Source organism: Necator americanus, chromosome X, assembly GCF_031761385.1.
Source record: "Necator americanus strain Aroian chromosome X, whole genome shotgun sequence".
NCBI lineage: Eukaryota > Metazoa > Nematoda > Chromadorea > Rhabditida > Ancylostomatidae > Necator > Necator americanus.
Window position 1 is genome coordinate 4,365,902 of NC_087376.1, and position 13,683 is coordinate 4,379,584.

At 34.1% G+C, this 13,683-nt stretch overlaps 1 protein-coding gene across 3 annotated transcripts in view; it reads left to right on the forward strand.

Moving 5' to 3' along the window:
* RB195_021463 (uncharacterized protein) overlaps window positions 1–13,683 on the forward strand; it is a gene marked incomplete at both ends in the record, with an annotated part of 37,213 nt that overhangs the window by 12,365 nt on the left and 11,165 nt on the right. For 2 of the 3 annotated variants that reach the window (XM_064208207.1, XM_064208208.1), the window contains 29 exons: window positions 107–183; window positions 4,197–4,332; window positions 4,397–4,505; window positions 4,580–4,654; window positions 4,730–4,813; window positions 4,873–4,966; window positions 5,031–5,139; window positions 5,302–5,377; window positions 5,885–6,049; window positions 6,166–6,296; window positions 6,512–6,581; window positions 6,641–6,749; window positions 6,809–6,917; window positions 6,976–7,125; window positions 7,186–7,388; window positions 7,712–7,797; window positions 8,290–8,364; window positions 8,422–8,498; window positions 8,563–8,668; window positions 8,734–8,849; window positions 9,858–9,998; window positions 10,067–10,195; window positions 10,878–10,989; window positions 11,293–11,394; window positions 11,529–11,612; window positions 11,700–11,822; window positions 12,400–12,529; window positions 12,603–12,699; window positions 12,758–12,876. In XM_064208207.1, the coding sequence (XP_064064087.1) occupies window positions 107–183; window positions 4,197–4,332; window positions 4,397–4,505; window positions 4,580–4,654; window positions 4,730–4,813; window positions 4,873–4,966; window positions 5,031–5,139; window positions 5,302–5,377; window positions 5,885–6,049; window positions 6,166–6,296; window positions 6,512–6,581; window positions 6,641–6,749; window positions 6,809–6,917; window positions 6,976–7,125; window positions 7,186–7,388; window positions 7,712–7,797; window positions 8,290–8,364; window positions 8,422–8,498; window positions 8,563–8,668; window positions 8,734–8,849; window positions 9,858–9,998; window positions 10,067–10,195; window positions 10,878–10,989; window positions 11,293–11,394; window positions 11,529–11,612; window positions 11,700–11,822; window positions 12,400–12,529; window positions 12,603–12,699; window positions 12,758–12,876 (3,194 nt within the window). Of the gene's footprint in view, window positions 1–106; window positions 184–4,196; window positions 4,333–4,396; window positions 4,506–4,579; window positions 4,655–4,729; window positions 4,814–4,872; window positions 4,967–5,030; window positions 5,140–5,301; window positions 5,378–5,884; window positions 6,050–6,165; window positions 6,297–6,511; window positions 6,582–6,640; window positions 6,750–6,808; window positions 6,918–6,975; window positions 7,126–7,185; window positions 7,389–7,711; window positions 7,798–8,289; window positions 8,365–8,421; window positions 8,499–8,562; window positions 8,669–8,733; window positions 8,850–9,857; window positions 9,999–10,066; window positions 10,196–10,877; window positions 10,990–11,292; window positions 11,395–11,528; window positions 11,613–11,699; window positions 11,823–12,399; window positions 12,530–12,602; window positions 12,700–12,757; window positions 12,915–13,683 lie in introns of those variants that run through there. The other variant, XM_064208205.1, reaches the window with a different exon arrangement.

The following is a 13,683-nucleotide window of genomic DNA, read 5'->3' on the forward strand; positions in this document are numbered from 1 at the left end:
TTAAAATTTTATTCTTTTATTAATATTATTTGTAGAGAAAAAAAAACATTGGAAATGTAGCAGTCATATTCACAGTATAATTTTTTTTAAAGTTTTTTTTTTTCAGAGCGCGTATGCAATATGGCGTGGACACAAGCTTCAAGTCTAGACTACAACAATATTTCATCGAAAATCAGAAATCAAGTAAGTCTGTGTTTTTTTTTTCTTTTTTTTTCTGTTTTTCTTTTTCTTATGGGCATGTTTTCTATTGTGGATTGCATAACATTCATCTATGCGTAAATCCAAATGAGCTGCACGAACGAAAAACAGGAAGTAGCTGCCCTGAGAATTCCGGATATCTGCTCTTTTTTCCTAAATGGAAGAAAAGCTTTAATCTCCAAATTAAATTAATAAGTTCCATAGAAACACCGCGGAAAGAAGTGTTTTTACTATTTCTAAAATATTCTAACTCTATTTTTGTATTCATGGATATAATCCGAGTTTTGTTCGTAATGTTTGCGTGCTATAAAACGACAGAATGTTCAACCACACAAATAAGCTTACAACATGTGCTGAGCATAAGATTCTTGACATGAAACTTCTGCACAATCTCAAAAAAGGGTCCCATCATGTGAAACTATTTCTTTCATTACACTATCCTATCAATCGTGGCAATACGAATATTCTTGGCATCCAAGGAAAAAAATAGATTCGGTAGCTAGGAACAAATTCCTCACGCAGACAGAAGCGAGTATTCTTCGGTTTTTCCTCCTGTACATCAGTTCAGCTGATAGCAGTCAGTTCAGGAAAAAAACACTTGGCATTCACAGCTGTTACTGGATGTTCTCTGATTTTTAGTGAGAAAAAATGTTAGGTGATATAGTGCCTAGCTCAAAAATTTCCTAGTTCATTTCTTGGATTTGAAAACTGTTCTGTGTCCACAAGACTCCTTCTTCTGGAAATAAAAAGTCAACAACAGTGGCCTACCTAACTTATGACGTATGCGCGGTACGTAAATAATCCAGGGGAAAATAATCCAGGTTTAAGTCACTGCATTCAATCTTATAGATCCTTGTTGCCATATGGTTGTTTTTTTTCCTTGTGATTTTTATCAAAAATTACAGAAAACTTAGAAGAGGAACAAATAATATAACTTGTTCGCAAATTATAATTAAAAATTTTTCTTTTTTTAAATTTATGAAGATAACAATCGTGCCAAGAAATGTGGTTAATGATAATGTAATTTGTGTCAAAATTTCTATAATTTAATTTTAAATCTATTTTCCTGTTCTTGATTTCTTTCTTTATTTTTTTCCTATGACATTCAGCTCAGGGCTCTCTGGAAAGTTTTCCAATAAGCCATATAAAAATAAATACATATATTTTAAAAGCAACTGTTGGAACCAATAAAACTTGTTTTAATTTATTTACGTAACAGTAAACAGACAAGACTATAATCACTACTACTTTAAGATTTTATTAATGATTTTTCTGCTTTTGTTAATTTTCGAAAAAAATGGTCCCTTAAGTGCGAAGTTTCTTTAAATATTGTGTTATGGGTTCGATTAACCTTTGTTTTATTCTTATATTCAAACACTGGTTACAGTATGCATTAATCGGTCATTTGTCACGAGTTGTAGCATCCTCTGTCAACAAAAAACAACAAAAACAAATTGTCTGTAAACAACAGCGAATGATTAAGTATAGGCAGCTCCCGACGATTGACTCCGCTAGCGATCTCGGCACCATCATTTTTTAAATGAAGGAGATTTATGATGTAATATCATTTTTTACCTGATCGTATTACTGCGTAGTAATCTGAAACAAATGATGTTGATGTCTTGACAAGTTCAGACGAATAAATAATTTCCTATTTTTCCCCAAAAAAAAGCCACCGTATTCGTCCGAATCAACAACGTTGTTTTGACACTTTACACATAATTGGACGATGTTTGTTTAGTGTTCTCGTTATTCAAAATGTAGGGGTTTAGCCGTTGCTTCTCTTTATTTTTGGACGAGAGACGTTAATTTTTTAAAAATTTGCCCAATGGAAATTTTTTATTTGATCTGTATCCGGTAAGTTGCAATTTGATCACGAGAACACAACAGAGTCCTTGGTTTGATTCACTACTGCTATTCGTCGTCGTGCAGTTAATCAAAGCAAAACTTCCTGGATCCGGATCCAAAAACAAATTGCATCATGGATGCTTATTGCCGGTTTTATTTCAAAAAACATTTCTAGTTAGTCACATTTATTTGTATCACTTATTCTACAAGGGTTTTTTTTTGACGATCAGAAGGTACGAATGCGTCAAATGATTCAAGTTGGCCTGGTTTATGACTAGAGTTGAGGTCCCAAAAGTAAATAAATTTTGGTACTCAAAATCCTAGGAGTACCAGTACTAAATTCCGATCAGCATTTACTTTAGGAGGGGTGGTGATCGTACGATTATGGTTGTAATGAAAATTTTATCCTTTCATTTTGATTTCAAAAAAAAAATGTCGGGTAAAAGTGATTTCGAGGAGATTTCACTCAAATGAAATTGTACCCACTATTTATATTTATGATCTCAACGCTCGAGTACATCGAAATTTATTTTATAGTAGGAATTTCAGGACGTTTCCTTACACGATACAACTTTAAGGAATACTTTTCGATTGGCTATATTGTTCTCTGGCAAGATGCACGCCTAAATTAGTTATTTTCTAATTTTTCCAGTTGCAGTTTTGGTTATAATTGCTTTTCGGAGGATAAAAAGAAAAAAATTACTGTATGCGATCATTAGAAAAATGATCCATAAAATGTTCCAATAATTATCATGCACTAATGACACATGGCTATTTAATGTTTTTGTTTTAACTCCTTTCATCTGGCAGTGCTTGACGACAAAAAGTTTTTCGTGCTCATTACAGCGGAACGCTATAGTGATGTCTTGCGCTTTTAACGTTGTTGAGTATTCCGCAGGGAAATATGGAATAAGGAGAGCAATTCTGGAATTGAATTAGAATCGAGGAAAACTAAAGGAAGAAAAACGGATTTGCCAAAGGAGAAAGCTACCAATAAATATGAAAGGAATTCCTTTGACAAGTACATCTTGCAGTAAAAATTTTTCTCCAGCATTCAGAGCTGCACTCAGAGCTCAGCGTGAAATTCGTCGAAAGGTTTTTTTTTCTGAAAAGTGTATACGGATTATAATTATATAATAAGGAAATAAAAAAATATAAGGGATCATGTAATAATATTCTAAGCAATCCCATTAATTCTGGATTATTATCCTAAAGATAGTTAGAATATGAAATATGATCTGTAGAGAGTTCTTCAAATATTTCGATGCAAATCGCACTAGAATAGACACGTTTATCCATTAAATATTATAACCCTTTCACTTGGAATCGTTGGAATCACTTCCACAGCGCTAAACTTTGAATCCATGAAAAAAAGAGCCTCATTTTCTCATTCTGCAATCTCTGTATATTACTCGGCTGCCTCGAGAATTTAGCAACTTTGGGAAATTGCACAAACGCTTAAAATCAGTGGTAAAATTCAGGAAAAGTGACAGGATATTTTTAATGCAGTATTTTTTTTTTATTTTACTGAAAAATACTGCTTTGACAGATAAATTGAGTCCAATTACGACCATTTATTCAATAAGAATCACCTGTTTTACGTTGCGTAGTTCACGTTACAGTATACTACTTTTTTAAACCATATTTACTCCAATAAATATCAAAGTGAAAAATTTGTTTATATCATTCGTGGGGTCTCGCCGAAAGTGGAGAAAACTCCCCAATTTATACTTTAATTTGATCTCGGTAATCTTCCTTTGTTATTTTTAATTTAAAAACCTCTTTTTGGGAAAAAATACTCTCAAAAATTTGTGCATGTGTTTCTGAGCATAGAGATACTTATGCTTCTATTGGTTTTTGAATAAATCCACAAATCCCGAGAAGAAAGCGAAATGGATGGACAAAAGGTGAAGATGGACAGAGAGAAAGAACAGATGGAAATCTGGATCTCTCAATTATCTCTCAATTGACATACGATTGAAATTATCCGAACGTATATACCTGTCATCCTTCTTATCCAGAAATCCTGAGCATATTCAAATTTCTTAGGTTTTATAAGATGTGCGCTGTTCCACAATAGATTTAGGTTATATCATCTTCACTAAAACACTTTTTTATCGCACAATAACTAATTCAGGATGTATTTTCAGGTCTCCGGATCCGACTTTTTAATGTGTTTATTAAACTTCTTTCTTGTGTCCTTTATTGTGTTCGAGTCGTTAACGATTCCAAGACACTGCCACCATTCGTGACACCCAAGGAACGACCGGAAGGAGAAATCAAATAGTTAGTTCCTGAAATATTTACAAATGTTGTTTTTTCTAACTTTTTTTTTCCTCCAAATTTTCAGTGAATACTTATTTTGGGTGGATAGGAATGATTATTTATGGCTTGCACAAACAATTGTCGCTTTTATTAGTATTTTTGAAACTATTATCATTTTCTACATAAGCTATCAGGTAAGAAACTTATACTGAGATAGAAGAGGATAAATAGACGTCGATAATTACCTCAGAGTTTTTTTTTAATTCAGGGAAATATCTTTCGCCTTCTTATTAATGTTCATTTCTTGTTGGAGCTTGTTACGAGTTTTCCATTCGCTATCACGGTGAGGGTTTTCTCTTAGAATTGTGGATTATTTTTTTATTGGTGGAATATTTTTCGAATTTTTTTCTACATTCAGATATTTCAACCAAAACTGCGTCGCTTATTTGTTCCCGTTTTTCTTAACTGTTGGCTTGCTAAGGGATCGCTTCAGGCTATGATGGTAGAGGTTTCTGGATTGTATCCTAACCTGTCTCATTCTCAACTACACTACGATTTTAGAATGATCTCAATCGTGGATCTTTCATGAATCAATCGGCTCTTTTCAGACAACTGCTTTTGTTATTTGCTATTATGCTTTGTTTGATTTTTACCGGTAAATTTAAGAGATTGAATCTTCTGTATTTCTGTGAAAATTCCCGAAAATAAGAATTTTTCAGGAATGTGTAGTATAGAACATCTACAACGAGGTGGAGAACGACAATTTGACCTATTCACTAGCTTCTACTTTGTAATGGTCACTTTTTCGACTGTTGGCTATGGTGATTGGTAAGTTCACGAAAATCTCAAACTAATCGATACTCGTGCTGAAATCTCAGGATTCTATGATTGATATTTCCACACTTTTTTCCCGATATTTTTATAATTTGTTTTGAGGCATTTGAGCTTTTTTTTATTGGGCCAACTACAAAGGATTTCGTGTCCTTTCAGGTATCCTGACACATGGATGTCACGACTTTGTGTGGTTTCGTTTATTTGCGTAGCGTTGGTACTACTTCCGTCGCAGGTGATTTTTACACTGAAATTCTTCTAATGATCCTTCCAGAAAAAATAAAAACAAGATTTAGTATGTTGTATGAACCACTAAGCTGGTGTAGAGCTTTCCGTTTCGCTTAAATTTTTAACAAATCCACAAATAGTGCTTTGCGTTTGTCCTAAATTTGTCACAAATCCACAAACTAGGGGCTAGGACCTTAAAGGCATCACCCCACAAATGTGAGGTGGTACGGATTTCAGGTGGAGTATTCGTATACGGGATAGTAGATTATGGAGAGTAGGGTGATTCCGTACATTTCTTCCTAATCGCCGTAAAAAACGGCCAGGAAGATACGGCTTCGAGCGCTCCGGTGCACTATTTTCTACAACGAGTTCGATTTGAGCACGCCAGCCTTGAGCGGCGCCTGAAATCTGTACCATCTCAGATTCGTGGGGTGGTGCCTTTAATGGAAATTCACGTAAAATAACAAAAACGAAAACAACAACAACAACCACAACAAAGTGGATTAGTTTTCAGATAGAAGCCTTAGGTCAAACTTGGTTGGAGCGACAAAAAGCTGGAGGAGATTACGGTGGTGGTTGGTCACGTAACGAAAAACATGTCGTAGTCACAGTCACACATTTGGAAGTGGAATTTATACGAGATTTCCTAGATGAATTCTATGCACATCCTGAGAATCAGGTACACCTTCTAATCCACTGTCCCAAAAATCCTCCTTGCCTACTTCCTTACTATTCCCTGATACTTATTTCCATTATTGAGATTTATATCCAAAAAATTATTTTTTTTTGTTCCAGCGTATCCAGGTTATACTACTTTCACCCGCAGAATTGGACACTCAAACTCGATTGTTGCTAAAAATTCCACTATACCACGAAAGAGTTCATTATATTAGAGGTAGTGCGCTTCGAGATGAGGATCTGGAGAGGTATTGTTTTCGTTACGCATTAAAAAATCATTAAAAAATGGAAAAAATGACTACTCTACAATTTTCGTGGTCCTTAAATATGAAGAACTATCTTTCCCTTTCTGAGTAATTAGTTGAAATGAATCTCCATAGACTAATAAATTAAAAATCAAATAATAATAAATCATACAGAATTCGTCTTTAAAAAGTATTATTATTTTTTAATACGCTTCCAGAGCTCGTCTCAGTGCAGCTCAAGCCTGTTTTATTCTATCAGCAAGACATCAAAATAAGAAAATTGTAACGGTAATTGAATTTCTCTGCTACCTATGGATATTCCATAAGATTCGACCATTTCATTTCAGGATGAACACACAATTCTTCGTTCATGGGCTGTAAAAGATTTCGCACCGCACGTGAAACAGTACGTGCAAATCTTTCGAGCTGAGACAAAGATGCATATTGAACATGCTGGTCGGCTTTTCTTAATGTTTCATCCTTGAACATAAAATATTTTTAACTTTTTCTTCCAGAAGTACTTATCTGTGAGGATGAATTTAAATACTCTTTACTGGCGAATAATTGTATATGTCCTGGTATTTCTACATTCATTACACTTTTAATGCATACATCAAGAGGAGAGTGAGTATATTTATTCCATAATAAGTGATACTTCCTGGAATGAGAACGAACTTTTCAGAGAAGGGAAAAAATCCACGGAACCATGGCACAAAGTTTATGGATTTCACTCCGGTAATGAGATCTACATGATACGTACGGAAGATTCGAAGTTTTTTGGGGAATTTATTGGGAAATCATTCACATACGCATCATTCCATGCACATAAAACGTGAGTGTACGAATAATTCATTATTCTCCACCAAGATTTTTCTGGAAGTTCTATTTCTAGGTACGGTATCGGATTGATCGGTTTGAAAAGTAGCGAAGCAAACGCAAAGATTCGTCTCAATCCAGGAGTTTCTCATATTCTCCACGGATCAGATATTCTGTACTATATGGGATTGACAAATGAGGAATCATTGTACGATTTTCGGAAGGATCTCAAAGATCAACGTAGGAAGGCGAACCTGGCTTCAACAATAGCGAATATTGGTTAGTTGGATGTTATGTCAAAGATCATGTGTCAAAGGTCAAAGATCAATGCAATATACTTTCTGGAAAAATTTGCATCTATCTGCCATAAAACGAGAAATTAGGAAGGTATTTGTGGAAATATTCCTTAAGAAATATTTTTCCATTGGATATTCTTTGGAAAGGGTTTTTTTTTGCTAATGAATAAGAGTAGCACATATTCTTCTTATCTATGCATTAGATTGATCAATAAATATGTAAATTACCTTTATTTCTTCAAAATAAATCCACAGCTGCAATTCCAGGGAATGATTGTTTTTCCCTAATATAGATCTTGTTTATAGGAACGGTGGCAATTGATGTTCCACACATAGAAGAAGGAATTAAAAAGCCAAAGCTTAAGAAACGAGGGCTTCTGCAAAAAACAAAGGTAGGTTCTTGTAAAACACTAATCAATTGGACGAGGATCTGTGGATTTTTCTGAAACGGTACTGTCTTACGGTAAGAAAATCCTAAAAGAGAGGGAAAAAAGGGGGTACATGCGGCAGATTTTGATGTGGCTGCCTAATAAAAAAAAGAGTGCAAATTCGCACCTATGAAAGTTCCTACCGCACTAAAATGATCCTGTACTACTGACGTCATTCCCTATACGAAAAAAGTCCTCGAAAATTAGCTCAATATTGCACATTTTCGTTTATGTGTGAGAGTTTATTTCCTGTCGCAGTGATAAATGTACGGAACCATCCTTACACAAGTGCACACACTAGAACTCAAACTAGATAACACGTCCAAGCTGCACGTGCACTGAACGTGCCACAACTGCGTTGATATTAAAGCTGAAAATTTTATCTAAACTTTTCTGACATTTGTTTGGTCGCAATGATTTTTTTTATAACATTTGTAAATTTTTTTTCAAACTTAGGCAACCGATGAAGTACGTCTCATCGATGTGCCAGTTAATGGTTCACGACGACCATCTATAGCAATGGTTATGGAGGTAACAAAAAACTGGGTAAACTACTAAGTCCTTATTTTATCTACTTTTTTTTTAAAGGGAAAAGATGATAGCTCTTCTGATTCCGACTATGAGGAAGCATGCACAAGATGTAAAGGTCCATGTATTCAGCAAAAGTGGGTGACTTAAAAACATTAAATTATTGTTGACAATATTTCATCGTTTTTTTTTTCGTTCCAGGATACAACGAACATATCCTCAAGTACGTACATATATTGGAACATCGAATACCGTGTGTCATATGTTAAAAGAAAAACGACCATTGTGTTGCTTACAACTGGATAAGGTAGTGGATTTTTTTTAAAAAAATAGATTTTATTTTTAAGTGAGTATAAGGACCATCGTGTTTAGGCATGTGAACATTGTCCACACACATCAGCGTACGAGTACCGTTGGATGAATAAACCGATAATTTTAGCAGCTGATAGAACAAGTAGCGGAATGTACAACCTCATTATTCCATTGAGGTAAATCTTTAAAAATTTAGAGAAATTTACTTATTTATTATTTTCTATGTTTCATATCATATTTATTATCTTATATCTATATTGCGAGTGGGTGTGGCGCAGTCGGTTAGAGGTCCGTTTTAGCCACACGGGGGGGGGGAAGAACCCCCCCCCTAGAAAAAACCAACCCTTCCTCCCCCTGGGGTTAATTAAAAGGAAACCAATTTGGGGGGGAAAAAAAAAAAAAACAAACCCCCCCCCCCCCCCAAATTTTATGGGAAAACACCACCCAAAAAAAAAAACAAAAAAAAAAAAAAAAAAAAAAAAAACCCCCCCCCCAAACTAAAGGGGAAGAAGATTTTTTTTTTTTATATCTATATTATATTTCATGTTATATTTATTATTCATGTGTATTTATCACAATTATAGAAAGTATATAAGTTTGAGAATATCTTCTAGAGTCCAAAATAGCTGGAGCAGTACTTAAATAGTTAAAAAAAACAGCTGTAACTCTTTTCTTTGCTTTTCTTCTGTTTATTTCTTCTATTCCTTCAAAATTTTCATACTTCAATCAATCTTTCTTTTTTTTAACTAACTAATTTTATTATATTAATAATTAACTTTTATTACATTAATCAGTGCATAAATTACTTTTTTTAAGAGAACTTGTTATAATTAAATTAGTCTTAGTTATTTGGGAATCCGAAAAAAACAGGGATTTTTTCCTTCAAGAAGAACTGCATTGGGTGCTCTAGGTCTGAAGTGGAATTGCCGAATATTTGTCTCACTAGCTTGAACTTGTACTCGTTTTTATTACTTTAATCAATGCAGAAATTACTCCTGTCAGGATGAAGCGAGTCCTGGAAATGAAATTAGAATGAGAGCTTGAATCCTTGATGGAATAACATTCTATTTGTTTTTAAATTATAGAATCGAAAAAGTTCTACTCGAGAAAATCCATCTCCATTTGTGGATTACTTTATATAATGAGGCACTGATAGATTCAAAGGAAATGTTCAAATTTTTTAGGGCCTATTATCGACCCGTTCATGAATTGCATCCTATTGTATTGTTACTGGAATTAGAGGAAACCGCTAGCCCAAATCCTGCATTCCTTGATGCGATGTCATATTTTCCTTTAATTTACTGGATGCAAGGGAAGATATCTGTGTAAGTCCCGTTGGAGGGAATCTTCAATTTCTTTTTCATTTTGAAATGAAGTAATGGGATAATTCCAGGTTGGATAATCTACTTCGTGCTGGTGTTAGTCGAGCTGAACATGTCGTTGTGGTCAAGGAAACTGCTACCCTGGTTGAAGAACATTTTGCCGATTGCAATACAATTATTACTGTACAAAAGATCCACAGGTAATAAAAAAGTTGTTTAGAATACAGTAATGACGTGTATTAAATTACTTAATTGCTAGGAGCTTGATGGAGATTAAAGAACTTCAAATTTCAAACAGAGACTATGAATCCTTCAACAGAAATCCGCGAGAAAGAATTCAAAAAATTATACCCAGGATGCGGTAGCCGCCAGAAATTTCGCCAATCAAAAAAAAAAAGATCAGGAGACGGATATTTTTACCCTATACCTATACATGTCTTTCATTTGAGGACATTTGACAAAATCTCCTCCTGGTCCCTTTTTGGAGGGAAAATATCCACCAGGGTCATGTTCAACTAAATTCCTGGATAGCAATGATATGTGGTGTTTGAATAGATCTGTTGCTAACAAGATATAACTATTTATGAAGATATTTATTTAACCGATTTCGTTTCCTAAATATTTTAAAAAATAATTGCTCAATTATATATGTACTATGCTCCATGGACACCGTCAGCAACTTAACTTGCTAACTTATAAGTAGGGTAAGCTAATTTATAAATAAGGTAACAAATAAGACCTACAGTAGGAATTTTATTGATTAGTGGTGCAGGAAGTGAGTGAACGCTAAAATGTAAAAATTATTCACAATAATCATAATGATTATGAATGTAACTAAGACCATTTTGATCGTTGTTTTGATGAATCGCTCCTTATTTTCAGGATGTTCCCTCGTCTTCGTATGATCACGGAACTTACACATGCGAGTAATATGAGATTTGTACAGTTCGACGCTAATAGTCCATACTCGTTAGCTCAATCCAGATTTGAAAAAGTGAGTGTTTTTCAGCACTTTGAGTAGTTTCTCATTTTGTTGATACCTCTCCTTCCTTTCTTACTCATTTACTATTACTTTTCCTATTTATTGAATATATAAATATTTTGTACTCATATAATGACTGTTGGTTTTGATTTTAAAGCGGAAAATCTGAGTTCATTTATTATTCATCAATCAAAATTAAAGAAAAATTTTCTTAGGAAATCATTTGCAATTTGTCCTGGATACTAACATTTCTAACACTACTAACGATATAATAGTTAGCAGAGTTTACTTTAATTGCATTTTTTTTTCATCCAGAAAGAGCGTAAGCGTGGATCACATATGCCATTCATGTTTCGACTTCCTTTCGCTCAAGGTGGAGTGTTCAGTGCAAATATGTTGGACAGACTCCTTTACCAAGTAAGTTTTACGATGTAATTATAAAGTTGTACATGTATTCCTCTTCTTTTTATTCAAATCATTTAATAATCCAGTAACCCATCACAATCTTGCTACCTGTGCTTGTCTTCTATAGTATTAAAGCTATTATTTAGGCAATTATCAAGCCGTACGTAGTGAGTCTTACCCGACTTTTATTAGGGATTGATCAGACCACTGACAGTGGATATTTGACATCAGTAAGTAATTAAAGTTTTCAAAAAATTATCTTTTTTTTTTGAAATCTGCACAACTTGACGGTGTCATTGTAATAAATTATCGTTTAGTTTACGGTAACATCAGATGATCTCTGGATTCAAACATACGGACGATTATATCAGAAGCTCTGCTCATCCGTTGCCGATATACCTATAGGAATATTCAGAACAAAAAATATGGATTCAAAAACAGTTAGTGCTAGTATTTATCTTATGATCTCTTTAATTTAAATAAATCCAGAAAGTTATTCCAATATATAGAAAGGTTGTTAGGAAGGACCGCTTAAAAGTGAAAATTATCCATGGAAATGAATTCAGAAAAACAGAACAGAAAAATTACTGAAGTAGAAAAAGACATATTCGATAAAAATCGGACGACATACGAAATAAATAAATAATTTCGAATATATTCACACTACTACGACAGAAAATTACGATTGTTAGCCGGAGGTGAGGAGTTTGTTGTAACATAACATACAACACGTCCCAGTACATACAGTAACTCGTCCAAGTCAATCCATATGACTGATTTTACCATAAGCATTGCTTTCGTCACCGAATTCTCTTCATATTTATTTATTTATTCACTTGAAACCATCCACTGATGTGCTATAAAACAAAAAATAAGGAAGAACAGAGTGCAATAGGACTTAACATAAATCTTGTAGTGCAGAACTGGTATTTCATGAAAAAATTTTGTTGTTTATCATTCTCAGATTTTTTCTTTCTTTTCTTCCTGGAGTTTTCCTACTTTATGTCGTTTCTTAAGGTATCACAAGATATGGAAGAAAAATGCAGAACAATAGACGTTGCTGAAACGGCAAGAGAAAGAAAGAAGGATATGTATAATCATATAAGAAGTCGTATGAAAAATATGGGAATGTCAATGGACGACGAATGTCAGTTTCTTCTTTTTTTTAATCTCCGTAATTTTTTTAAAATGGTCATTTGACAATATTCGTTTATTTCCAGTGTTAGATGATGGTGGATTGTTTGACAGGAGTAATACAATCTCATTCGTTATTATTAATCCAGCTTCAGATTTACAACTAGAGGCAGGAGATATAGTGTATGTTCAATAGAATTTATTAAAAAATCATTCTATAATAATATTTAAAAAATTGCAGTTACGTTATTCGAAGTCCTGTCAAGGAGGATGCGAAAAATCATCGAATAAATCCACGAAGAGGATTACGACGAGAGAACAACGTTCAGGAATCGACAATTGACGATGCTGCTAGATATGGTAGCCAAATTGCTGTAAATATCGAACCGCCTACATAAAAATGTGAATGTGATTCAAATCGTATCGAAAATTTAAGCTTATTTGGTGCTATTCGAATCTGCTGTTGTGATTTTTACTCGAGATTTTGCTGGGAAAATTTTGCCAAAAATAAATTTACACGGCCAAGTTTTCGCATCTTGTAAATCATATTTTGAATGGGCATCTGACATAATTGCAATGCTGTCTACAGTCGAGTAAAAGCCGCTTGACATGTGATTCATTTGCATGGGTGGTGGGACCTTTGCTAGCTAGCCAATCAAGCTGTGAAGCTCAGCGAAGGTCCCACAGCGTCACGTAAAGCGCAAACGCTTACGTAATTTTATCACAGGTCAAATCTTTTTCACTCGAATGTATGTTCCGATCGAGTATTACGCTATTACGTGTGTTTTCCCGCTATGGTGATTGTTGTTGTTACCTTTTAAGCATTTATTTCGTAAATAAACTTGTCATGTACTGAATATACGTGAAATTTTTTCCACAACCACTTATCATTTGCTTGGAATTCCTGAGCACCTACAAAGTAGACCAGTATTTTCAACAGAAAATAATTGAAAAAAGGATCTTTGTTTAAGAAATTTGTCTGAATGAACTTAGGTAGGCAAAATGAATAAAACAACAAATTCACTTGTAAAACACTAACAATACCCCATGTTTGTCATTGGGTGGTCATTACTAAATTGTACGAGAACTCGTCATCATGAGAAACAATCTTAGTTGTGCGGTTCTCATTCACCTAATCCCAGGGTCTATTACAAAAACCAAACGGAT